The following is a 26,892-nucleotide window of genomic DNA, read 5'->3' as shown; positions in this document are numbered from 1 at the left end:
AATAATAAAAATAAATATTTGTGTTTTTTAACCGTTTCAAAAAAAAAATTGGGGGGGGGTGAGGTGGGGGGGGTATAGTGTGAGGGTGTGGTGGTAATTAGTGAGATGATCTTAAAAAAAATTGGGGGGGGGAAGAAGAGGTGGGGGGGTATAGTGTGAGGGTGTGGTGGTAATTTGTGAGATGATCTTAAACAAAAAAATTTAGAGGGGGGGGGATTTGGGTTGGGGGAGGGGGGTGGGGGGTGGATTCTTGGGTGCGATGGTTGGAGGGTATTTCAAACATAAAATAATAAAAATAAATAGTTGTGTTTTTTAACCGTTTACAAAAAAAAAATTGGGGGGTGGGTGGGGGGTATAGTGTGAGGGTGTGGTGGTCATTTGTGAGATGATCTTAAAAAAAAAATAGGGGGGATTCGGGGGAGGGAGGGGAGGGGCACGGGGGATGGTTTGGGTGGAGTCTATTGTGGTATGTCAGGTAAGAGTAGTTTTGTCAAAGTATCAATCAAATCTAATCATAAATAAAGAAGTAATGGCAATTTTAGCAAAATTTAATAATTTGACCTTGAAAGTCAAGGTCATTCAAAGGTCAAGGTAAAATTCAACTTGCCAGGTACAGTAACCTCATGATAGCATGAAAGTATTTGAAGTTTGAAAGCAATAGCCTTGATACTCAAGAAGTAAAGTGGATCGAAACACAAAATTTAACCATATATTCAAAGTTACTAAGTCAAAAAAGGGCCATAATTCCATAAAAATGACATCCAGAGTTATGCAACTTATCCTTTTACTGTACCCTTATGATAGCTTGCGAGTGTTCCAAGTATGAAAGCAATATCTATGATAATTTAGGGGTAAAGTGGACCAAAACACAAAACTTAACCAAATTTTCAATTTTCTAAGTATAAAGGGCCCATAATTCCGTCCAAATGCCAGTCAGAGTTACATAACTTTGCCTGCACAGTCCCCTTATGATAGTTAATAAGTGTTGCAAGTATGAAAGCAATAGCTTTGATACTGTAGGAATAAAGTGGACTTAACACAAAACTTAACCAAATTTTCAATTTTCTAAGCATAAAAAGGGCACATAATTCTGTCAAAATGCCAGTCAGAGTTACATTACTTTGCCTGCACAGTCCTTTTATGATAGTTAGTAAGTGTTGCAAGTATGAAAGCAATAGCTTTGATACTTAAGGAATAAAATGGACCTAAACACAAAACTTAACCAAAATTTTCAATTTTCTAAGTATAAAAAGGGCACATAATTCTGTCAAAATGCATGCCAGAGTTATCTTACTTTGCCTGTCCAGTCCCCTCATGATATTAAGTAAGTGTACCAAGTTTGAATGCAATAGCATTGATACTTTCTGAAAAAAAGTGGACCTAAACGCAAAACTTAACCAAAATTTTCAATTTTCTAAGTACAAAAAGGGCTCATAATTCAGTCAAAATGCACGCCAGAGTTATCTAACTTTGCCTGCCCAGTCCCCTCATGATAGTAAGTAAGTGTACCAAGTTTGAATGCAATAGCATTGATACTTTCTGAGAAAAGTGGACCTAAACGCAAAACTTAACCGGACGCCGACGCCAAGGTGATGACAATAGCTAAAAATAGTCCGTGCAAGCGATAGGTATATCTCAGTGTTGAATACAGGCTAGTATATTTTATAAGGTGTTATACCGTCAATGTCGCGTTGAAAATGGGATAAAATGTACTCACTAACTGATACAATTAATATAAATGGGATATTTCATTTTGTGCCTTGTATGTTTTTTTCTTTTTTCATGTTTTTTGACATCATAATTAAATCTTTGCCAATCATTTAAAGACTTTATTACTTCTAAAATATGAAAATAAGAATAAGAAAAAAAAGAAATTGTACAAAATAGTAAATACAGTATAACATGTCTAATAGAATCAGCAGTTGAATGCAATCATTCAAAATAATTCAGTATAGTTACACTATGTTAAATACTTCATAACATGACCAATAGAAGCAACAGGTGCAACCAATTGTACACATGTTTCAGTATAGTAACACTTATGTTAAATACTTCATAACATGACCAATAGAAGCAACAGAACAGGTGCAAGCAATTGTTCAATGTTTCAGTATAGACTATAGTTTAATAAAGAAATACATGACAAACAGAAGCAGCAATTTGAACAATTGTAAACAAGAGAGATATGATGGAACTAAAGCGCTTATTTGAGTTATTGGACACCACTTTTTGAGGACTTTACCAGATGGAAGGCAAGAACTTAGAAAAAGAACACTTTGTTATACATAAATAAACAAGTCATGTGTCCTTTGAAGTTTTTCGTTAAAGGCACGATACTATGAGGAGGACCTATACTATGAGAGTAAGGGATAGTAAGTCCTATGCTTTGCCATAGATTATAAAATCCAAGTACCTATTTGATTCAGTAGCAAAAGCATATAACAATAAAACACAAATTAATTATGGGCAAGATGTTGTACCCTTAATCTGATAATGGACTCACACCCAGAAAGAAACATATAAAATCACATACAAATTACAAATACACCATAAAAATACAAACAAACAAACAATAAACGCTTTGATAGAAGTTATTGAAATGCATTAAGTGACCCCGTGACCTAGTTTTTGACCCAGCATGACCCATATTCGAACTTGACCAAGATATTGTCTAGATACAACTTCTGACCAAATTTGGTGAAGGTCGGATGAAAATTACTTCAACTAGAGAGCGGACACCATACTAAATCCTTGAAATGCACTTAGTGACCCTGTGACCTAGTTTTTGACTCGGCATGACCCAAATTCAAACTTGACCTAGATATTGTCTTGATACAACTTCTGACTAAGTTTGGTAAAGATCAGATGAAAACTACTTCAATTAGAGAGCGGACACCATGCTAAATCCTTGAAATGCACTAAGTGACCCTGTGACCTAGTTTTTGACCCGACATGACCCTAATTCAAACTTGACCTAGATATTGTCTAGATACAACTTCTGACCAAGTTTGGTAAAGATCGGATGAAAACTATTTGAATTAGAGAGTGGACACGAAAAGTGTGACAGACTGACAGACTGAATGACAGACTGACGGACAGTGAGAAAACTATATACCCCCTTTTCTTCGAAAGGGGGCATAAACATATAACTTACATCATGAACATAAACATTTGCAACAGTAACTGAACTTAATTAAGTTATTCTGTTCCATTTATTATTATTTTGTAAAACTTTAATGTAAATAAATAATAAGTGTGTTAAAATAATTGTAAACATTCTTAAAGAATAAAAGCTATTATAATTCAGCACAGTGTACATTCCAAAAAAGACTTTGTACATGTGTATAAAATGCAAATAAAAATGTTTAAAACATTTTTTTTATTATACTATTTCATTGTTTGCAAAATTCATAAACTGTTAAAGTTTATTCAAATATTCAAGTACACGCAGATATTTTTATACTTTGGAACAAGTCGTAATAAATAGAATGTTCAAAGGTCAACATGTACAATTTTATGCATGAAACAAAATATATATACAAAATTTATTATTGTCTGTAGAAAACAGCAAGCAACAAGCAAATTCGTTGAATTGATATCCCCCGCCAATATGCTTCTGGACACAAAAGTGTTATATTTGACACTCAAAAAAGCATTTTTTCAAGATACAAAGGGCCATAACTCCATTATTAACAGATGGTGTACAATGCCATTTGGCGTGCATCATCCTCTTCACCATATATATATACTCATACCAAGTTTCAATGAAATCCGCCAAAGCACATTCAAGATATGGCTCCGGACACAAAAGTGCCAGATGGACGGACGGACGGAAAGACAGACGGAAAACGCCAAAAACAATATCCCTCCACCTATGGCAGGGGATAATTAGATATCTTTAACAAATTCTGTCATGGAGAGCTTATTTAAGGCGAAGAAAACATTAACATGTCTGTTTGAAGGTGGATACTAGCATATGTGATATTAATTTGCTCATTTATTTAATTGGTGCTTTGGTAATTTATGTTTAAACCCCTCCCTTTTACATGTGTTAACTAGTTTTATGTAGGCAATTCATCTAGCGTTGTCAAGATTTCCATTCCTCATGATTTAAAACCAGGGAAACCTTAACCTATGAACAGAGGAAAAATATTTTTTATTACATACAACATACTGTTCTGCATATTTACAGCCATTTGATTTTTGTCTTATCATATAAGCCTAACTTTATGCCTAAATAAGCAAATTCATTGAATTGATATTCCCCGCCAATATGCTTCTGGACACAAAAGTGTATATTTGACACTTAAAAAAGCATTTTTTCAAGATAAAAAGGGCCATTACTCTGTTATTAACAGATGGTGTACAATGCCATTTGGCGTTCATCATCCTCTTATCCATATATATACTCCTACCAAGTTTCAATGAAATCCGCCAAAGCACTTCCAAGATATGGCTCCGGACACAAAAGTGCCGAACGGACAGACGGATGGAAGGACGGAATGATGGATGGACGGACAACGCCAAAACAATATCCCTCCCCCTATGGCGAGGGATAACAAGAGGGGCATGAAAGCCTTCAAGCGCTCATCCGCGTTAACGGACACCAATTTTCGAAGACTTGATATGGTGATCTAGTTTTTAAGTCTAATCTTCAAATAGTGACCTAGTTTTTTATGTGCGTGAGCCCAGATTCATTCTCTACCATGGTATTTTTAAAATAAACCTTCTGAGAAAGTTTCATCAAGACTGAATGAAAAATGTAGCCTCTAGTGCAATCAATAGCACTAATGTAAATAAAATGAACTATGAACTGTTTGGATGTTACAACACAAAATCATAGATAATGATTATTTGGGGTTATAACAAAACATCATAAATAATGGTTTTTTGGGGGTTATAACACCAAATCATAGATAATGGTTATACCAGTATCTTTTTCTATTTTGTTTAAAATAATCGGCCAATATATTTATAATTACAGTAGAACAAAATCGTTCCATGTAACTTCATTGAGTGCCTTTTACGCTGAAATTCCCTACGCCCTTTGATGCTTTGCATCAATACTTATCTTGTAAATCTATAATATGAAATCATGGCATTTGATGAGGGTCCCTAGGATTTGGATTAGCATATTATACTTTTTATTGAAAAGAAATGCTTTTACTATGTGTATGAAAAAACACAACTTATCCCAGACATAATAACAACACAATTGTTCGATGTCATTAGCATGTTCCATGAGTAGGTGAAAACTATGACTTGTACAGTATTTGAATGGTGTCACTATAGCTACATACATGTAAGGAAATCTGCACAGTCTCATGCCGCCATATTTTTCAATTGACTGGAACCATATCTTAAAAATGTGACTTCATTCATTTCGCCTTGTGACGAAGTGTTTTTGACCCCTATTTGACCCTGTTTGAACTTGGCAGAGATATTATTGGACAGATATAGAAACAAGCTTTATGATGTTTGAAAAATAAATGTGCTATCTTGAGTGTTCATATGCTTTTTCTTTACTGCCTTGAGTGTTCACATGTGTTTTCTTTAATTTGACAAAGTGACCTAGTTAATAAAACCATGTGTACCATTGGTACACATTTTCTTATAAAATTTCATTGAGAATGGGGCAATAAATGTTGCACATGTGTTCACAAGCTTTTTCTTTAATTTCGTTTGCTAACCTAGTACTGACTTTTTTTAGCTAAACCTGTCAGTACCAGTTGGATCTTTGACAAAGGACACAAGCCTTGCAAGCAACACATCTTTTCCAAATGGTGAACATGTGTGGCATATTACTTAAAATTTCTGTTAACTGATGAAGTTACACTTGGGACAATCTGTAACATGAATGAAATGTCTATTGACAATTAAGTATGACCAGGAAATTTGATCTAGGGAGACAGTTCTTCAATGCAAAATGTTATTTTTAAAAGTGATAGATGAAATGAAGAACATAATAATTACAGACATTAAACGCTGCTGTATTTGACCTTCGACGCTTAAGAGTGACCTTCAGTAGTAAGTTATTTTAAAATTGATTGAAACACAACCATTCCATAAAACCAGGAATTCAATTATTTACTTTTTAAATTGTATTTTATAAGCAATACATTAAAAAAATATATAAAAGAGATAGTTTAAAAAAATACATTCATTTTCTGTATTTAGTAAACAAATTTATAATATACCGGTATACTGCATAGCTACAAAAAAGCTGTAACTTATTTTTTTTAAATGTAATATTTGATAGTTGCAAAAATAATGGACAATATGGACAAAATTTGATTTTACGCAAGAGTTCATTCATATATTTACAACAAAATAATTTTATTTTGAATCGAATTACAAAACAATTCACCATGTAAAACACATGTTGCAAGTTTCATAAAATAATGACAGTTGCTAGGTTAACAGCACTTATAGTGACTGAGAATAAGAGAATTGCTATGTTAAAAACAACACTAATGTTTTATAAACGTAATTATGAATAACAAAGTAGTCTTATGACTGTCAAAAAAATTCACTCATTTCATTCACTCATTGTATTTGAATACATATTTAAAGCAAAAAAAATAGGTAAGCCTTTAATCCCTGACAATTTTGGATAACTTCTTTCTTTTTGCATTCAAATAAAGCACTTTAAACTTCCATTAAAAGAATAAAGCTGTTGACATTTGTATAGAAAAAAAGTAACATTTTTCAGTTTATTACTATAACTAATTGTGCATTTTGTAAGCTCTCAGAGATATCTTTAATGAGTATGTGTACAGCGTTACAATCCCAGAATAAATGGTAAACAGATTTTTCTGATATTTTGCAAAAGAAGTATGTATTACATTCCAACAAGCTCATTTAAAAAAGGGATGGGTTTGTTACCAATATTCTGTTGATAATCCTAGTTTGTAACTATTGAATATATGTATTATTTGTGTGTTTAAACATTTGTCCATCAACTTTTTTCGATTGTATGGCATCATTGACCAAGTATTCATTCAATTTTCTTTGGCTTGTTGGAATTTCAGAGTTCTAATTTAACATATTGTATAATAACTTATTGCATGAAATCAGAATTATTAGTTTTATATTGGTTGCCAAAGTGGGGTATGCATTTACTTAATACTGTTTCAATTATATATTTTTCAATGAGGCCATGTACGTTGAAAGATCCTTTTTTATGCCTTCATAATGTAAAAAGTTTACTTCTTTATTTATTTTTTATAAATAATAGTGAAGTCCAAAGCTAGGTCTTGATGCAACCTACACACAAAATTTCAGAACACATACGTTATTGAGCGAAATATTTTTATAATATTTTTTAAGCAACAGTTACCTTGAAATGACTGGCCCCAAATGGAATCCTAACTATGGTAGTCTTAGATGGTATCATGGAGGGCTCCCTTGTCATCTATGTTTGAGCTTAATGCAGAATGGCTCTACTAACTTGTTTCATTTTGATCTGTCATGTCATAAGTTCCCCTGTTAGTGCCAAAACGCCAGCGAATCCACTTTCCTACTCTCTTGCGAAATCTTATTAATAGAACTATTATAATCCCTATTATAATTATTAAGATTACAGCCAATGTGATGACAATAATCACATAGCGTGAACAAGAATTGTTATCAATCCAATTGGGTGAGCAAGGCAGGCCTTTCAGAATGTCATAGATACAATCTGTCCCACCCGTACTTGTGAAAGAAATGTTCTTGTCCCTCCCACAAGGCCAATTGTTCAGGGTAACACAGCAATGCGAACCATTGAAGCTAACAACATAATTGTTTGTGTGGTCTGGTTCCACCATTCCACTGCCAGGTCCAACAAGAGTGCTACACCCACCAATTGTTACATTGCCATCATTAACATTGTAATCTTTGTGTTGAGAAATCTGAAAACATGTGTGACTGCGTCCTACTGTGGCAGACTGAGGACTTTGCATAGGTGAGCAAGCTTGGACAGATGACATTCTTAATAACAACACCAAAGCAACAAACACAGTCTTACAGACATTCAATGGAAGTTTGATGTTGTGTTTATGACAATGATTCTCATTTTCATTTGATCTTCTGGCAGTTGCATCTGTTACTCTTGCTCTTTCTGCGGATATTCCTGTCCAGTTCTTTGTGGATCTGGATTTCCTTTTATTGTGTTGTGGCTCAGGGTCCGATGCTGGCTCTTCTGAAGAGGAAACATCTCGAAACACATAAAAATGTTACCTTATTTTTTACTCCACATCAGCAATATGAACTTGGTAAATATATCACTAAAGACAAATGTTCTGACCAAGTTTACAGAAATATAAATTCTTTTCTTTACAAGGTTTTTCTTTAATTTCACGTACATGTACTGACCTAGATTTTTGATCCCACATGAGCAAGTTTAAAACTATTGTAAAGTTTCATGAAGTCTAGGCAAGAAATGTGACCTTTTGTGGATTTATTACTTAAGGTAAATGTTTGCACAAAGGAAAACGACAATAACAAAAGGTCACTAAAAGCATACTGTATGCTCAAATAAGCTAAAAGTTTGCTGCATTAAAATGTTTGGAATTCACAATTATTTAAGAATGGTATTAATGTACTAATTTTGTATGAGGTCAACCATGTTAGCATGGGAGTAATTTGGGATTATTAATATTACAATGGTGAACCATTAATTATTATTATTACAATGGTGAACCATAAATATAAAGTATATACAAAAGCTGCATAAGAATATTAGAACTATCAGCTTAAGCTCAAATTTGATGGTAGTTTTTCTGGCTAAACCATACCTGTCACAGTCTCCTCCTTTTGTGCAAGAGGCCTCGTTGGCAAGAAAGGCTTCCCCATGACTCTGTGGATGAGCCCCTTAAACTGGGTCCATTGGTTGTCCAGGATTTTAAAACTCTCACAAGCCTGCCTCAACGCTTTCTGGATCTTCCCCATACTCAAGCACAGAATGGCTTTATTCTACAAATTGCAAAAAGTATAAACATGTATAAACAGAAACATTTATGGTGAGTTTTAAGTGGTGTTGTTATGCATATCTATCTAAATCAGTTCAAAAGGGTAATGATGGCATCAATACAGTATCAGATATGAAAGGTACAAAACATTAAGGTACATCCTACACATTGTATTTAGCAAACATTAGTGTGTATGTACAGAACAAAAGCTCAAACAGGAGCAAATTACATAACCTTTAAGCAACTCTAACTATATACATGTATTATATTAATCCCTAAATTTTATTTAATGCCTTTACTTTTACAATTTACAACAAAACAAGGAGTGTCAAAAAAGCATGTATACAGGTTTGCAGTGGACTGAAACAGTTGAACTTTTGAAAAGTTCCCCAAGGATAAGTCCTGAGAACAGAATTGAAAAATCAGCCAACAGCTCATAATATCATTGATGATTGGCAATTACATACATGTAGCATCTCTGTTAGCATTTTTTTGCTAAGTTTATTCACTGACCTCATTGAACATCAGATTTGAAAGCCTAGCCAAGGTGTAGGAACACAGGACACCAGGACGCTGCATAGTATTGGATTGGTTCCAGTTGTTGCCTATGATAATAAAAACAAGAGCTTTCACTTAGGGCGCTAAATACCTTCATAGGCTGCTTTTACGCAGATAATAACATGTATACTGCACAGAATTATCTTCTTTGTAAACAGCTTCAATGGTGATATTATTAAATGAGTTTGTAACAATAGTGAACAAGAAAACCCCCTGACAAACAATCTGATGTTAAAGTTTTTAATGCAGGATGATAAATATCACACATGCACAACTACTTATCATCTCTTATTATCTTAGATTTCAATACATGTGTATTTTGTTCATCTCCCATCCATATAAGTTCAACCTAAGAAAATATAATACTGAAAACACTTATATTCCTAATTTAAAAGCATTTTTTAGCAAAGCAACAACAACACTTATTTCCCATTTGAGGTCACAACGCCGCAAATTTTCCTTATCGTTTTTCGACGCTGCCTGAAGCCAGACCTTCACAACATCACCCTTATAATTGCTATTATTTTCATATTTGTCTTGTTGTATGCCATTCATTTGTGTTTTATGACATCAAATCATAGTTGCTAGCAACTGTGCAACATTAAAAGAGAAGAAAAGTGTATGATTGACTGGGTGTTAAATAAACTACTGATACAATTTTTGATAATTATTGGAATCTAAACCAATACAAACTAGAGCTTTGTCACAGACGTGACGAATACCCCCACATGCCGCATTGACACATAATATTTTGCATGTCGCCTTCACAAAAAACAGCGGACACCATGCTCAATTTTTTAAACGCACTAAGTGACCCCTTGACCTAGTTTTTGACCCAGAAAGGCCCATGTTCTAACTTGGCTTTAAGATCATCTCCTTAAAACTTCTGACCAAGTTTGGTGAAGATCGGATGTAAACTACTTGAATAAGAGAGTGGACACCATGCTGAATGTGAAAAACGCACTAAGTGACCCCATGACATAGTTTTAGGCCCGGAATGGCCCATGTTCAAACTTGTCCTAGAGATCTTGACCTACACATCATCTAGTTACAACTTCTGACCAAGTGTGGTGAAGATCGGATTTAAACTACTTGAAATAGAGAGCGGACACCATGCTCAATGTGTAAAACGTACTAAGTGACCCTGTGACCTAGTTTTTGATCTGGCATGGCCCATGTTCAAACTTGGCCTTCAGATCATCTAGATAAAACTTCTGACCAAGTTTGGTGAAGATCAGATGAAAACTACTTAAATAAGAGAGAGGACACCATGCTGAATGTTAAAAAACGCAATAATTGACCCCGTTACCTAGTTTTTGACCCGGCAAGGCCCATGTTCTAGCTTGGCCTTAAGATCATCTAGATACAACTTCTGACCAAGTTTGGTGAAGATCGGATGACCTAGTATTTGATCCAGCAAGGCCCATGTTCGAACTTGGCCTAGACATCACGTAGATACAACATCTGACCAAGTTTGGTGAAGATCGGATGAAAACTACTTGAATTAGAGAGGGGACAACATGCTGAATGTTTAAAACGCACTAAGTAACCCCGTGACCTAGTTTTTGACCCCGCAAGTTTGGTGAAGATCGGATGAAAACTTCTTGAACAAGGGCTGTTTGTAAAACATGCATGCCCCCCATATGGGCTCTCCGTTGTAGTGACAGCCATTGTGTGAATATGTTTTTTGTCACTGTATGTCAATGATTAATTATATTTTGATGTATAATTTGAATTGACAAAATTAAATGCAAGTTGCGTAGCAAGAATTACATGTTTGATTTATTGTCAGTGAATCGTGACATTTTCTCAATGTTTCAGACCACCAGTTTGTCAAAGCTATCAACCGCTTGGATGGTCAAGCTAAATAGAATTGACCCAGCAAATCACAACTGTCCTGTTGCCATATAATATTACATATCATATTACATTGGTTTTTTAAATGTTGAATTCTCACGTCATTTCCATAAACATAGTATTTACTGGCACAGAAACAAAGGCTTATACATCATTATGAATGAACATGTGTCAAAAATTCAATTTGTAAGTCTCTTTACTGGACAGTGTGAAAACAGAATAAACTAGTGACCTGAAAATCAATAGGGGTCATCTGCGAGTCACGATCAATGTACCTATGAAGTGTCATGATCCTAGGCAAAAGCGTTCTTGAGTTATCATCCGAAAATCATTTTACTATTTCGGGTCACCGTGACCTTGACCTTTGACCTTGTGACCTCAAAATCAATAGGGGTCATCTGCGAGTCATGATCAATCTACCTATGAAGTTTCATGATCCTAGGCATATGCGTTCTTGAGTTATCATCCGAAAACCATTTTACTATTTCGGGTCACCGTGACCTTGACCTTTGACCTAGTGACCTCAAAATCAATAGGGGTCATCTGCGAGTCTTGATCAATCTACCCATGAAGTTTCATGATCCTAGGCGTATGCATTCTTGAGTTATCATCCGGAAACCATTTTACTATTTCGGGTCACTGTGACCTTGACCTTTGACCTAGTGACCTCAAAATCAATAGGGGTCATCTGCGAGTCATGATCAATCTACCCATGAAGTTTCATGATCCTAGGCGTATGCATTCTTGAGTTATCATCCGGAAACCATTTTACTATTTCGGGTCACCGTGACCTTGACCTTTGACCTAGTGACCTCAGATTCAATAGGGCTCATCTGCAAGTCATGATCAATCTACCCATGAAGTTTCATGATCCTAGGCATATGCATTCTTGAGTTATCATCCGGAAACCATTTTACTATTTCGGGTCACCGTGACCTTGACCTTTGACCTAGTGACCTCAAAATCAATAGGGGTCATCTGCAAGTCATGATCAATCTACCCATGAAGTTTCATGATCCTAGGCGTATGCGTTCTTGAGTTATCATCCGGAAACCAATTTACTATTTCGGGTCACCGTGACCTCGACCTTTGACCTAGTGACCTCAAAATCAATAGGGGTCATCTGCGAGTCATGATCAATCTACCTATGAAGTTTCATGATCCTAGGCGTATGCGTTCTTGAGTTATCATCCGGAAACCACCTGGTGGACGGACCGACCAACCGACCGACCGACCGACATGAGCAAAGCAATATACCCCCTCTTCTTCGAGAGCGGACACTTAATACAGACTGATAGACCGACGACCGACAGACAAGTTAACTCCTATATACCCCACTAAACCTTGTTTGTGGGGGTATAAATATCATTAGCTGTAGACTCCTATAGGCTCTCATGCACGCATATCCAGCTGCTGATCCTAGAAAAATACACCTCAAGCATGTCAGGCTTGTGCTTAGAAATTCTGATAGGACAATACAAACAAGAGCTGTCAGAGGACAGCGCGCTCGGCAGGGGTGGTGAAATCTCAAAAAAGTATACTTGTCCACGGACAACCATTTAAGAAATTTAACTTGTCCGTTGCTTAACTACACTTGTCCGTTATTGTTTATATAAACTATACACGCATTTATTGATAAATGTTCAGGCTTGGCGAAATTGCCGGTCCGCCGGTCCTGACCGGCAGATTTCCATTTGGTCCGACAGGTTTAACCAGAATGTCGGTCCCGGAGACCGGCAAAATGTGAAATGAATGCAAACAAATCATATTTGTTTCAAAGTTGAAAACTCAAGAGCAAACCCATTTCTACATCATGAAAATGAAATTGCTCATTGTTTTGATGTTTGCAATAAGTTTGTTACGTACAATTAGCAAATCCGACTGGTTTCACAACATCTACTTCAAACTCAGTCGCAATATCGGCAATTGCGTTCTAACAAAAAAGATCTTGATAGCTTTGACATATTTTTCCAGTAGATAAGGTCATGAAAAAATGCATTTCTTAATGGAGCATGGCTTTCAAAAGGTTGTTTATTAAACATAAACAATGTTCTAGTGATATCTTTATAACATGCACTCGCCATTGGTCTCCAAAAATGTTATCATTTTACATTGTACAAGTTAGTGTCCGTTAACCTCAATTTTATTTTCGATACTTCTTGTTACTTTAGTTTACGTTGTTTTAATGGCTAAATGGATATAATTGGTCAGTTAAGTATAGTTTTACCAATAAGATGCCATGATACATATTTCGTTGGATGATCATCATCCAATATGTCGTTTTAATGTTGTTTTTTTCTGAAATGCCTGTCTGGGTAACCGGCATATTTTTTCCAAATGCGACAAGCCTGATGTTAAATAATGTGGAATTAATTAAAATGAGTAGTATTTGCTTGTTTTAGTTATAGTTGTATTTCCATGGTGCATTCATTATAGCAGTATATTATAAACAATATAAAGACTTTTAAATCTTGCAACGCGAGTGTTATAATTATTCTGCTCTGTTGAGGAAGATTTTTTTAAAAACGTTCCATCTTTACCGTTAAAGTTGTCTGTCATTGTGTACACTCCGGTCTTACTGACAATAACATATTGACGTCACCATCTATGTATAGAATGGTCGTCTGTAATAAGGTAGACCGTGTTTTGATCATATTAGTTCGATACTTGTATTTCCATCTGATTGTCAATGTGTTAACAAACGATCTTTGTGACAATAACTTAGTGACGTCACCATCATGTATAGAATGTCTGATTGTAACATAAAAAAAAGTCTGTGCACTGTCTAACAGTAAGGAAGAATGTTGAAAATGCAGCATGCTCCCGGTCTCTTATAGAATAAGGGAGATCACTGCGCAGGAGAGTGCCCGTATTTTAGCTTGATTGTTCCGCAAATTGCACTGACAATGTAATCGCATGTCAACATCCGGTTTTGCAAAAATTAATTACGGCTTTAATTCAATGTATTTTTTTGTATTCCTCGACCCGACTGGTTGTCCACGGACAACTTAATTGAAAAAGATCAGTTGCCCAGACAAGCAAATGTATGCTCGGGCAACTCGGACATTTGATTTCGCCACCCCTGCTCGACTATTCGAGTGCTTGACAGTATAACGTTTCATGAAGATCGGACTATAAATGTGGCCTCTAGAGTGTTAACAAGATTTTACTTTAGCCTTATATAGCCATATAAGGAAAAATGCCCCACCCTTGGCGGCCATGTTATTCAAGCAAACGTAACCATTTTCGAACTCATCCAAGATATCATTAAGACAAATCTTCTTACCATATTTCATCAAGATTGGACAATAAATGTGGCCTCAGAGTGTTAACAAGGTTTTACTATAGACATATAAGGAAAAATGCCCCGCCCCCCTGGCGGCCATGTTTTTCAACCAACGGGCATCATTTTCGAACTAGTCTAAGATATTATTAGGATGAATCTTCTGACCAAGTTTCATGAAGATCAGACAATAAATGTGGCCTCTAGAGTGTTAACAAGATTTTACTATAGCCATAAATAGCCATATAAGGAAAAATGCCCCGCCCTTTGGCAGCCATGTTTATCAAGCAAACCTAACCATTTAAGATCTCATCCAAGATATCATTGAAACCAATCTTCTGAACAAATTTCATGAAGATCTGGAAATAAATGTGGCCTCTAGAGTGTTAACAAGGTTTTACTATAGCCGTATAAGGAAAAATGCCCCGCCCCCTGGCGGCCATGTTTTTCAACCAACCGGAATCATTTTCGATCTCATCCAAGATATTATTGGGATGAATCTTCTGACCAAGTTTCATGAAGATCAGACAAATGTGGCCTCTAGAGAGTGAACAAGGCAAATGTTGACGTCGCACAACTGACAAAGGACAACGCATGAAGGGCGACGGACAAAAGGCGATCACAAAAGCTCACCATGGGCATGTTGTGTTCAGGTGAGCTAAAAAGGAAAAAAAACATAATTTAATTTTTTTTTGGGGGGGGGGGGGGTTGAGAGGGGGTATGGGGGGGTAGGGGGGGGTGAGAGGTGGTTATAATGTTATGTGGGGTAATTTATGAGATGATGTTTAAAAAAATATTTTTATTTTTTTGGGGGGGTGGGGGGATGGGGGGTGAGAGGGGTGTATAATGTGGGGTGTGGTAATTTATTAGATGATGTTTAAAAAAAAAATTGAGGGGGGGAGGTTGGGGGGAGGGAGAGATTCTGGGTAGGGGTGTGGGGTATTGTTTGGGTGAAATCCATTGTGGTATTCAGGTAAGTGCTGTTTTGTCAAAGTAATAATAAAATGTGATCATAAATAAAGAAGTTATGACAATTTAAGCAAAATGTTCAATTATCTAAGTGTAAAAGGGCCATAATAATGTCAAAATGCTTGATACAGTGGTCTGCTCTTGTTTATAGGTTGGGGTCATATTGGTAAACAAGTATGCAACATATAAAAGCAATATGTCAAAGGATGTAGGAAATATTTGGGGTAGTACACAAACTTTAACATAGATTTATCAATAATATGCATATTCTAAGTATAAAAGGGGCAATAATTATGACAAAATGCTTGATAGAGTTGTCTGCTCTTGTATATATAGGTTGGGGTGATGTTGGTAAACAAGTATGCAAAATATGAAACCAATATGTCAAGGGACAATGAAAATAAATGGGGGTAGTACGAAAACTTTAACATTTGCTGCATATAAAAAGTGGAAAAGGGGCCATAATTATGACAAAATGCTTTTAAGAGTTGTCTGCTCTTGTTTATAGGTTGGGGTCATGTTGGTAAACAAGAATGCAAAATATGAAATTAATATGTCAAGGGACAATGAAAATAATTGGGGTATTACGAAAACTTTAACATTTGCACGCTAACGGAACGGAAACGCCGACGCTGGGTTGAGTAGGATAGCTCCACTATATATATTTCATATATAATAGTCGAGCTAAAAATTAAGCCCTCAGGCTCTGGGCTATAAATTTGTTGGACACCGCTTGTATGATTCAAAAGTGTGAGATAACGCCTGCAGACAAGTTTTTGTCTACTAACTGACAGAGAGACAGACATCAATGGTGATTTCGTAACGATGGTATAAGTATTGAAAATCTGGTTAAAAAGAATAAACATGCTACAAAACTGCATTAACAAGAAGGCCAAGATGGCCCAAGATTGTACAACTGTGTGATAAGGTGTTGCCAGTTTGAAAGGCCGAAGCACTACTTGAATAATCTTGTTAAATGACCTTCATGTGTGGCTAATGACCCCAGGGGCATGATTTAAACAAGGGACAAAACTGTCACAAAACCAGGTTTTCAATTTGAACAAGAGATGTGTTTGTCAGAAACAAAATGCCCCCTTCTGTGCCGCTTTGAAGCCATACATTATACCTTTGACCTTTAAGGTTGACATTGACTTTCACCACTCAAAATGTGCAGCTCAACGAGAAGTAAGTAAGAGATTGAATGGTGAAATGATTTTTATACTTTTTTTTACCTTTGACCTTGAAGGATGACCTTGACCTTTCACCACTCAAAATGAGCAGCTCCATGAGATACACATGCATGCCAAATATGAAGTTGATATCTTCAATATTAAAAAAGCTATGATAAAACTTTAACGAAGGTTAAAGTTTGAGGAAAGAAAAATACAATGATATTTGACCTTTGATCTTGAAGGATGACCTTGACCTTGACTTTTCACCACTCAAAATCAGGGTTTTTTTCTACTAAAAAAGTGGCGCCAAGAGTCGGCATATTCCCCTACCAGAATGTATCCGCTCAAAATACATTTCCCCTCCAAGAATATCATTTTTCACTAAAACATATCATTTTTAGCATTTATTTTAGCTTTGAATAGAAAATTGTTAATTTTGATTGCTTAATTATCCATCGCAATACTAGCTCATTTGCGGTGGTCGCGAAATCACGTTAAAATAGAAATAAGCGTCTATGGAGTTGGATTAGAATGTGTAGTTTGCGGTTCCTATTAATTTTTGCAAAGTCATGCAGAACATTTGGCACTTTATCGCTGTAAATTTTGGTAGAAGAATCCTCAAACTAAACGTGCTTACATCTGAGTCGTTAAGCGCATGCTATAAAATGTAATGGATAAAGGGAAGTCTACATAAATGTCACTAGTGTTTGTTAACGTTTTTTTTATGATTTTGACAGAAAACTTCTTTATTGTAAATTAATTGGGAAAAATTTCATCTAAATTTGATTTGGAATGGGGCCGTTTTTTTTGCTTTGGGAATGCCTCCATTTTCCTGAGGCGGAGACAGTGGTGAAAAACCCCTGAAATCAGAGTAGATGAGTTATAGACATTGATTAAAACAGTTTTTATTTTTTCCCCAAATATGTCTCTTTCGCACTCTATTTTCCCCTTTCACCCAGCGTCCAGCGTCTTCCCCTTTTTCTAAAAAAAAAACGCTGAAAATGGGCAGCTCCATCAGTCCATGAGATACACATCAGAGATTTCAATAGATTTTAAAAACCAGGAGTCAATGACCCCTGGACTGAAATCTTGAGAAGTCAAATTAAAAAAATGCTGGGATCAATTTTGAAGCGCGTTGTGTTTTTGTCTGTATTATTCAATTTTTTAGATAAAAATATGCTCTAAGAGTAACACAATATCTTAACAAGAGGGCCAAGATGGCCCTAGTTCGCTCACCTGAGAGGAGTCAGTTCAATCAATCTTTACCAAATGTCAAACCTGACCTAGATATTGCCCAGACAAACATTCTGGTCAAGTTTCATCATTATTTCATCTGCGAGTCATGATCAATATACCTATGAAGTTTCATGATCCTGCGTAAGCATTCTTGAGTTATCATCCAGAAACCATTTTTCTAAGTTGAGTCACCGTGACCTTGACAGCCATTGTGTAAATACGTTATTTGGCACTGAGACCTTGACCTTTGACCTAGTGACCTGATAATCAATAGGGGTCATCTGCCAGTCATGATCAATATACCTATGAAGTTTCATGAACCTAGGCATAAGCGTTCTTGAGTTATCATCCAGAAACCATTTAACTATTTCAGGTCACCGTGACCTTGACCTTTGACCTAGTGATCTGAAAATCAATAGGGGTCATCTGCATGTCATGCTCATTGTTCCTATGAAGTTTCATGATCCTAGGCATAAGAGTTCTTGAATTATCATCCAGAAACCATTTTACTATTTCAGGTCACTGTGACCTTGACCTTTGACCTAGTGACCTAAAAATCAATAGGGGTCATCTTCGAGTCACGATCAATGTACCTATGAAGTTTCATGATCCTAGGCATAAGCGTTCTTGAGTTATCATCCGGAAACCATTTTACTACTTCGGGTCACCGTGACATTGACCTTTGACCTAGTGACCTGAAAATCAATAGGGGTCATCAACATGTTATAATCAATGTACCTATGAAGTTTCATGATCCTAGGCCTAAGCGTTCTTGAGTTATCATCCGGAAACCATTTTACTTTTAAGGGTCATCGTGACCTTGACCTTTGACCTAGTGACCTGAAAAGCAATAGGGTTTATCTGTGAGTCATAATCAATGTAGCTATGAAGTTTCATGATCCTAGCTAGGCATAAGGCCTAAAAAAAAAATCGTTTGTTTCCACTGACATGGCCAAAAAAATTAGGGTAGGTAGGTAGGCAAATAATTTTATTTTTAAAAATATTTTTTTTTTTAGAAATTGTCGTACATGGTGCATTTTCTTCTCATGTTTTGTGTATAACTGTATGTACAATAAATTTGATGATGTCTGTAATGCTATATGACTATATTTAAATGCTTTTATGAAATAAAAACTTGCTGTTCATTAATATTGAATGTGTTGCTTTCCTTAATTCCGAGTTTAATGTTGACTTCTGGCAACGGCTTAAATATACCATTTTATGACCAATAAAAGGCATAACTATAACAAGTCACAGAGAGCTTGACCCTCAGTGTCTATAGGGATTCAGTGTTGTTATACTTTCTGGTCCTTTGGGTTCATGCAGTGTATTCTATATTATTTATTATTTATAATATATTAAATACCTCAAAAGCAGTGCTACGGGAACGCCAGTGGTGTTGCATTTAACATTATCACCATGGAAAGACCCAATCAAACCGGATGTGCTTTTATATTTCTTGGATGCAGTTAATGTTCCCAAAGGACCACATTTTCAGATTTTATTATGTACTGGTGGCGTGGGGTCTATCTACCCATGAATTTCAGGAACAGAACAGAAAATTTATTACGACTTGTATTATATACATACAATTACACACACAAAAATCAATAAACAAGCACAAAATCAAATCACACCAAGCACAGAAAAGCAGACATTTAATGCTTCTTGTATCAAACTATACTTATAAATTTAAACAAGAAATGTGTTTGTTAGAAACACAATGTCCCCTACTGCGCCGCTTTAAAGCTAAATCTTTGACCTTGAAGGATGACCTTGACCTTTCACCACTCAAAATGTGCAGGTCCATGAGATACACATGTATGCCAAGAATGAAGTTGCTATCTTCAATCTTGCAAAAGTAATTGCAAATGTTAAAGTTGGGGCAAACAAACAAACAAACAAATAAACCAACATACAGGGCAAAAACAATATGTCCCCCACTATAGCACTATGATTGTGCTTGCCCTGAAAATGATAACATTTTTACTTATTAAATATAACTAGAATTTTGACATGGACAATTATGCTTGGACAGAGACAAATACACTATATATACAGTAGACAAAATGAAAAATGGCTTAACTGTTTGCAGTCAGAAGTCCTACCATAATGATCATCTTTACATTCAGCTGTGAAAGTTGAAGCAAAATTTGTCAAGCAGAGGAGTTGAACACACACAATTTTGTAATAATAAATTCAAAAGTGAAAAAAAAGACACAGGACCATAATCCTGCCAGAAATAATTCTAGGCAATATTCATTTCTTGGAGATCCAATGTAACAGTTTAGTAGAGATGCACCCAGTCGTTAAAGAGGATTTTAAAACATGAAATCTTTAAACTTTGTATTCCATTGTGGAAAAAAAATTGCTATCTTGAATTGCCAATTACAAAACCATCCAGCAAGCTATTAAAACAGTCAGTTGCAGACCATTTGAATGACTTAAAATTGTCAAAACTTTGGCAAAGACACAAACTGGTATTACTTTTTCCTTCAACAGTACAGCCAAGTTACCATTACCGGATCAGTAGCGTAATTAAGTTATGCTGGTGAAAAACAATGAACGGTTTGAGACTTCTTTAACACCAGTTTGATTAAAAATTACCGTTGCTAACTGATTCAGCACATTGTCTTATTTTTACACGCAGACAAAATCTTAAACATGAATCAAAACTGAAATGGACTTTTGCATGCCGAAAGACTACTAAATGGCCTTTAAAATAATGGGTAAACTTCTTACTTTCCAACAGAGTTATAGCAAGTGGCCACAAAAAATGTTCAACCTCGATTTGGAAACGAGACAGAAGTCAACAAAGTCGTATATACATGTCAGCAAAACATACCGAAATGTTTGACAAAGAGACGCTCCAATTACGACTCAATCAATGCGTTTAAATAATAGGCCTTGAAGATGCTATGTGCAAAATATCATCTAACAATTTCAACTATTTATCGCAAAACGCAGTCTTGAACATCAAAGTGATCCGCTATGCGTAATGATCCGGTAATGGCATTCTATACATAAATAGTGACGTCACTACGTTATTGTCACCTCTATACTTAGACGCATCACGCACCTCCATTTGGAGGCATTTATGACTACGACACAAAGAAGTCCGCGGATGAATGAAGAATTTGCTTTATAAGTAAACTTTCATGTTATGATTTAAAAGTTAAGTATAGTTTTGTTCAGTCCTACGGTCTTATGTTAGTATCAATTAAAATTTTCGCAAGTTTTCAACAATTTCGCTCTTTATTCATTTTTTTAAACTGTACTTTCACTTTCGGTTGTATAACAACATGTATCCTTTATTGACGAAAGTTTGCAATGAAATAGCGTTTTCAAAACCGCTTAAAAAGTTTCAGAAGGTGTATCTGATGCATGTTATGAATAGACACAATGTCATAACTATATTGCCGACTAGTATGGGAACAATTTGGTATTTCAAGTGGCTCCATTTGCATTGCAAGAGAAGTTCAAATTGACTTGTTCAGTTTGTTAAATTTTGACACCCTAATTATATATTTTTTTATAAGTGCTTGATAGATTTTTTTCTTTAAATAATTGAGATCAATGAAAATTTTAGTAAAAGCACCGCATTGATGTTCTATGGTGGTCATTTTTTAGTGGAATAGTATGTTACAATAAAACAATTATAACTAGTGTATTAATGAATTTAGATTAGGTGTCATCTTTAAATGGGGTAGTAATTTATTATATGAGATTAGCACATTATATAGTTGAAAAATAAATAACACTTTAATGACTTACCATAGTAAAATAAAGTAGCATAGAATGTGTTGAAGGTCATAAAATGTGAAACTGAAATTGAAGAAGGTTTACAAATATTTTACACTGACAACACTGTTGGTTTTAAAAAAAAAATCCTTCCTATCTACCTGCCCTAGTTTTTTGGGGCAAATTTAAATATTATTAATATCATTGAGTTAATTTATTAAAATATCAATATGTTTTGATTACATTAGCTTATTTTATTATTAATAATAAATACTTTGCAAGGAAAGTCCAATTCTGTTTTAATTAGTCTTAATTAGGTACTAGTAAAATTGAAAATATCAGTGACATCCAAAACTTGGCTTATATGCATATGAATGCATATTTTCTTTGACAGTTACATAGTACCCTATTTAATTGGATTAAAAACAACAAATAACTATAGTTCTACAACCCAGCCCAAGTTGACTCAAACTGAATTAATTCATCAATTGATCCTATTTAATCATATTAAAAACAACGTGTGCAAGATTTTGAGAATATCTCATGTATTCCTCTAGTATTCCTCTAGTATTCCTCTAGTACACCAACATGCACGTCTTACTAATGATTTACATGCACTCCTTAAACAGTTTAACAAAAATAATGAATGATTAATCCAAAGAAAACAACAAACAAGCTGCTTCATATAAAAAGTTAATTACATAAGATTACATAAGCAAAAAAATCATTTTGATAATAAATCAAGATTTTACTTCAACCAAACCATTATAAATTTATTGTGAGGAGGGGGGTAATGTAAAGACTAAAACTAAAATGGGGTAAATGTCTGGTGAGGGAACATCTTAGGGGGGGCGTCCGGAATTCCTGCTAAGGGCGACAGTGTTGTTAATGTGTCTTTAGAGGAAATAACTGAAGGAAAGTACTCATTGGTGTATGCCCATCCAGAAGCATTTCTGAGCATATCAATTGGAACAGCAATATTGAGTGCATTTGAAAGAGATATAACTGTTTCATGTATTGCTTTTGATGAAGCCCACAAATCATGGTCCTTTAATGGTAGCTTTCCTATTAGCGAATTTTATACTTATTTTTTACTCTACAATCTAGCTCTTTTGTCATAAAATGAGAAGTTTTATTATCCAACAGGTTTTGTGTTTGAACCTCACAAATTTTATAATACCAAAGTCCCATCATATAATCATCATCACAATCAGCAGCAGCGTTATCATATTCATCATCATCATTGTTAGCAGCAGCATCATTGTGTTGTATTATCAGAATTCAATACAAATACAAACACAACCATTACAACTCTTACTACTACTACTACTAATTAATTAATTATCTACTACTACAACAAGAACAACAACTACGACTATTACTACTGATCTTACTTCTACTACTACTAGTCTACTACTACTACTACTACTACTACTACTACTTCTACTACCACTACTACTTCTACTACTACTACTACTACTACTACTACTACTACTACTACTACTACTACTACTACTACCACCACCACCACCACCACCACTACCACTACTACTACTACTACTACTACTACTACTACTACTACTTTTTTTTTTTTTCTTTTTTTTTTTATTATTCAATATAAAAACATACAATATAAATATGTGCATAAGCAAGAACAAAAGTGGTACAATACAACAGTAATCATGTCAAACACATATTATACATGATATGCTAGGATATACTGTTTTTTTTCTCTTGGTTGCACTACTACTACTTGGTACACCAGAACTTGTTGTCCATGGAGATGATAAGGAGAACTCCCAGAGTATTGATCGTACCCACGCCCAGCGGACATCATTCTCTACACCATAGCGACCATGAATTAATATTTGACACCATGTACAACATAATTCACCTTATTACAAAAAACATAGAATTCACAAAGTGACTGAAAATGCTTTAAAATAAATGCAAATTTGAAATTTGAAACAAAACAACCTAAGCAATACATAATAAGAAACACTACATTATTGAAACACTGATACCATGAACATTTTAGGGTGTAACACCTTATGTACATGTACCAGACCTTTAATGTACTACCGGTACTTTGAAACTTTATGTACCACCTACATAAAATATAGGTGTTATTGTCCATTCATTCATAGCAGTCCTGATGAATTATGGTCATTCTCTAAACATGATTAAAGTCTAAAGAAGGAAATAATTTTGATTTTTTTTACAGTTTGAACATTGAGGTCATTCTCTCTTCTCTTCAAAGTATCATATTTCAATTATACAATATAATACAAACATTTTAGACTTTATAATCCTTAGTCAGGATAAGATAAGAGACAAATGAATTTTTATAATTTACTTCAATTTCAGGTAAGACTGATAAATCATTTATTAAGTACTACATGTACTTGGGCTAATAAATTAAACTAAGACACTCAGTGACACTTAGACAATCTGACAAAATATAAAATCTATCGCCAATATATAAGTCTAAATTCATAAATACTATCACACAAAATACATTTCATCAATAACACACATTCATATTAAAATAGTTATCTCTTTATATTATAAATATGGTACATAAAGTGTCAGATAGTGGTACATAAAGTTTCGGTATATAAACGGACTGGTACGAAATGTGTGACATTCAACATTTTAAAAATCAGTTAACAATATATGGACTAAATTGTTTTGCATATACGCAATCAAAGCATATTTATTAAAAATCAAAACACACTGTTCATGGCTGTATCTTTTTATTTATACATGCATAAACTATTCTGGTTATTAATACATTTTTAAAATTATATATAAACAAGAGCACCACATTATGGGTGCCAAGCTAGGCTGCGGTGCAGTTTTGAATAAATGAAATTTAAAAGAATTTTTTAGAGGTTAGTGACCTTGACCTTTGACCGAGTGACCCCAAAATGGGTGTGGTGTGTAGAAATCATCACGGTGCATATACATGTGAGGTTTCAATGTTATAGGTGGAAGCACTTTGATTTTAGAGCCGATGTAAAGGTTTTAGCACGACGCGGACATCTGACGACGAGCTATGACAATACCTAGGGTTTTCCCCGAAAACAGCCGAGCTAAAATTGAGCACCATTAGTCCAAATTTTTGACGCTCTTAAATATTAAGCTACTTTTTATATGGGTAATATTTGGAGCAAAGAATTTAGCCCATATAAAAAGTATCTCTAAATTCTTTGCGCGTCTTATAAATAAGACTAGAGCGCCATATAAATTATATGGAAAACATACGACTTTATGTCAAGAAAAATAAAGCTGTAAAAATCTCACCTGCTCGTCTTTGATGTTGCAATTAGCACAATCAGCATTTTCAGTATCTACTAAATAAATATATGAAAGTGCCAAATGTCCAAGATACCATGACTTCCTCCTCAAAATGTTAGATCCTTTGAACTCCATTTATTTTATCCCTGATTAATCCTTTCACACATGAGGCCTACATGTTAGATTCCTTGTAATGTTCACAGCGTTTATTTTAAATCGTTTACGTCCTAAAATTTCAGCAGGTATTAAATTATAAATATTTATTAATGATTTTGATTTATTTACTATTTCGAAGATACAGTCTTGCAACCTGTTTAGTTAGTCTAAGTTACGTGTTAGGTGATTCTTACAAACAATAGACTGACATGAAAAGTGGCTCCTTTTGAAGCACAAACTGCATCCATGTATATATTTCAGCTGGCCCGGTTTGATGGGGCCTGTTTTTGATAATAATTAATTACCATTTTTCACTTCCGTGTTTATTATGTTTACCAACGCCATGATGGAAAAAAGTCCGTTTCCCACAATGCTTAGCGCGCATTCACACAGGTCAGTAAGACCGGTGTGACACAATGCCGGTAATGGCGCTGGGCGCCGCCATCTTGTTTATGTTGAAAGTTTAATGTACGGCGCCGATAACGTTGAACGCTTATTGAGCGCGCCGAAAAATACGCGGTCCGATTTTTTTCGAATTTTGGGCTCAAAAAAGATTAGGACCGGCGGCAAAAAATTAGGTAGGGTCGGGCCACCGGAAACAAACAACTTTTTTTGTTACGCCTAAGCGTTCTTGAGTTATCATCAGGAAACCATTTTACTGCTTTCGGGCACCGTGACCTTGACCTTTGACCTAGTGACCTGAAAATCATTAGGGGTCATCTGCGAGTCATGATCAATGTATCTATGAAGTTTCATGATCCTAGGCATAAGTGTTCTTGAGTTATCATCCGGAAACCATTTTACTATTTCGGGTCATCGTGACCTTGACCTTTGACCTAGTGACCTAAAAATCAATAGGAGTCATCTGCGAGTCATGATCAATGTACCTATGAAGTTTCATGATCCTTGGCATAAGCACTCTTCAGTTATCATCCGGAAACCATCTGGTGGACCGACATGAGCAAAACAAGATACCCCCTCTTCTCGAAAGGGGGGGGGGCATAATGAGAAAACTGCCCCCCTCCAAGCAGCCATGTTATTCAACTGACCGGAACCTTTTTTGAACTCAACTCTCGTATCAAGGAAACAAATGTTCTGAGCAAATTTCATGAAAATTGGGCCCAAAATGTGACTTCTACTGTGTTAAAATGTTTTCACTTTATACATATAGAGAAAAATGCGCCGCCCACTGGCGGCCATGTTTTTTCACCAATCCCGACCATTTTCAAACTCATCCGAGATATCAATAAAACCAATGTTTTGACGAACTTTCATGATGATTGGGCAAAAATTGTGACTTCTAGAGTGTTTACAAGGTTTCTCTATAGCCAAATAGGGAAAACTGCCACTATATACATATAGAGAAAAATGCTCCGCCCACAGGCGGCCATGTTTTTTCACCGATCTTGACCATTTTCGAACTCGTCCGAGACATCAATTGAACCAATGTTTTGACCAACTTTCATGATGATTGGGCAAAAATTGTGACTTCTAGAGTGTTTACAAGGTTTCTCTAAAGCCAAATAAGGAAAACTGCCCCACCCACTGGCGGCCATGTTTTTCAACGGATCGGAACCACTTTTGATCTCAACCAAGATATCATTAAGACAAACATTTTGATAAAGTTACATGAAGATTGGGCATGAAATGTGACTTCTACAGTGTTTAC

At 35.3% G+C, this 26,892-nt stretch overlaps 1 protein-coding gene and 1 long non-coding RNA gene across 5 annotated transcripts in view; both read right to left on the bottom strand.

The window, feature by feature from the left end:
- Positions 1-1,815: 1,815 nt before the first annotated feature.
- The window catches only part of LOC127871658 (uncharacterized), a 93,357-nt gene continuing 68,280 nt past the window's right edge, over positions 1,816-26,892 (bottom strand). Inside the window, exon 2 of the long non-coding RNA XR_008045495.1 lies at positions 1,816-4,132. This is a non-coding gene — a long non-coding RNA (uncharacterized LOC127871658). The remainder of the gene's footprint in view (positions 4,133-26,892) is intronic.
- LOC127871651 (uncharacterized) overlaps positions 1,816-26,892 on the bottom strand; it is a 36,792-nt gene continuing 11,715 nt past the window's right edge. For 3 of the 4 annotated variants that reach the window (XM_052414770.1, XM_052414771.1, XM_052414772.1), the window contains exons 3-5: positions 9,465-9,556; positions 8,778-8,955; positions 1,816-8,182 (exon numbers count right to left, since the gene is read on the bottom strand). In XM_052414770.1, coding sequence (XP_052270730.1) covers positions 7,446-8,182; positions 8,778-8,955; positions 9,465-9,556 — 1,007 coding nt within the window. In that variant the 3' untranslated portion in view covers positions 1,816-7,445. The remainder of the gene's footprint in view (positions 8,183-8,777; positions 8,956-9,464; positions 9,557-26,892) is intronic. The other variant, XR_008045492.1, reaches the window with a different exon arrangement.

The sequence above is a fragment of the Dreissena polymorpha genome, chromosome 3 (assembly GCF_020536995.1).
Source record: "Dreissena polymorpha isolate Duluth1 chromosome 3, UMN_Dpol_1.0, whole genome shotgun sequence".
NCBI lineage: Eukaryota > Metazoa > Mollusca > Bivalvia > Myida > Dreissenidae > Dreissena > Dreissena polymorpha.
Note: the sequence above shows the minus strand (reverse complement) of the source record. Positions and strands in the feature narration are given on the sequence as shown.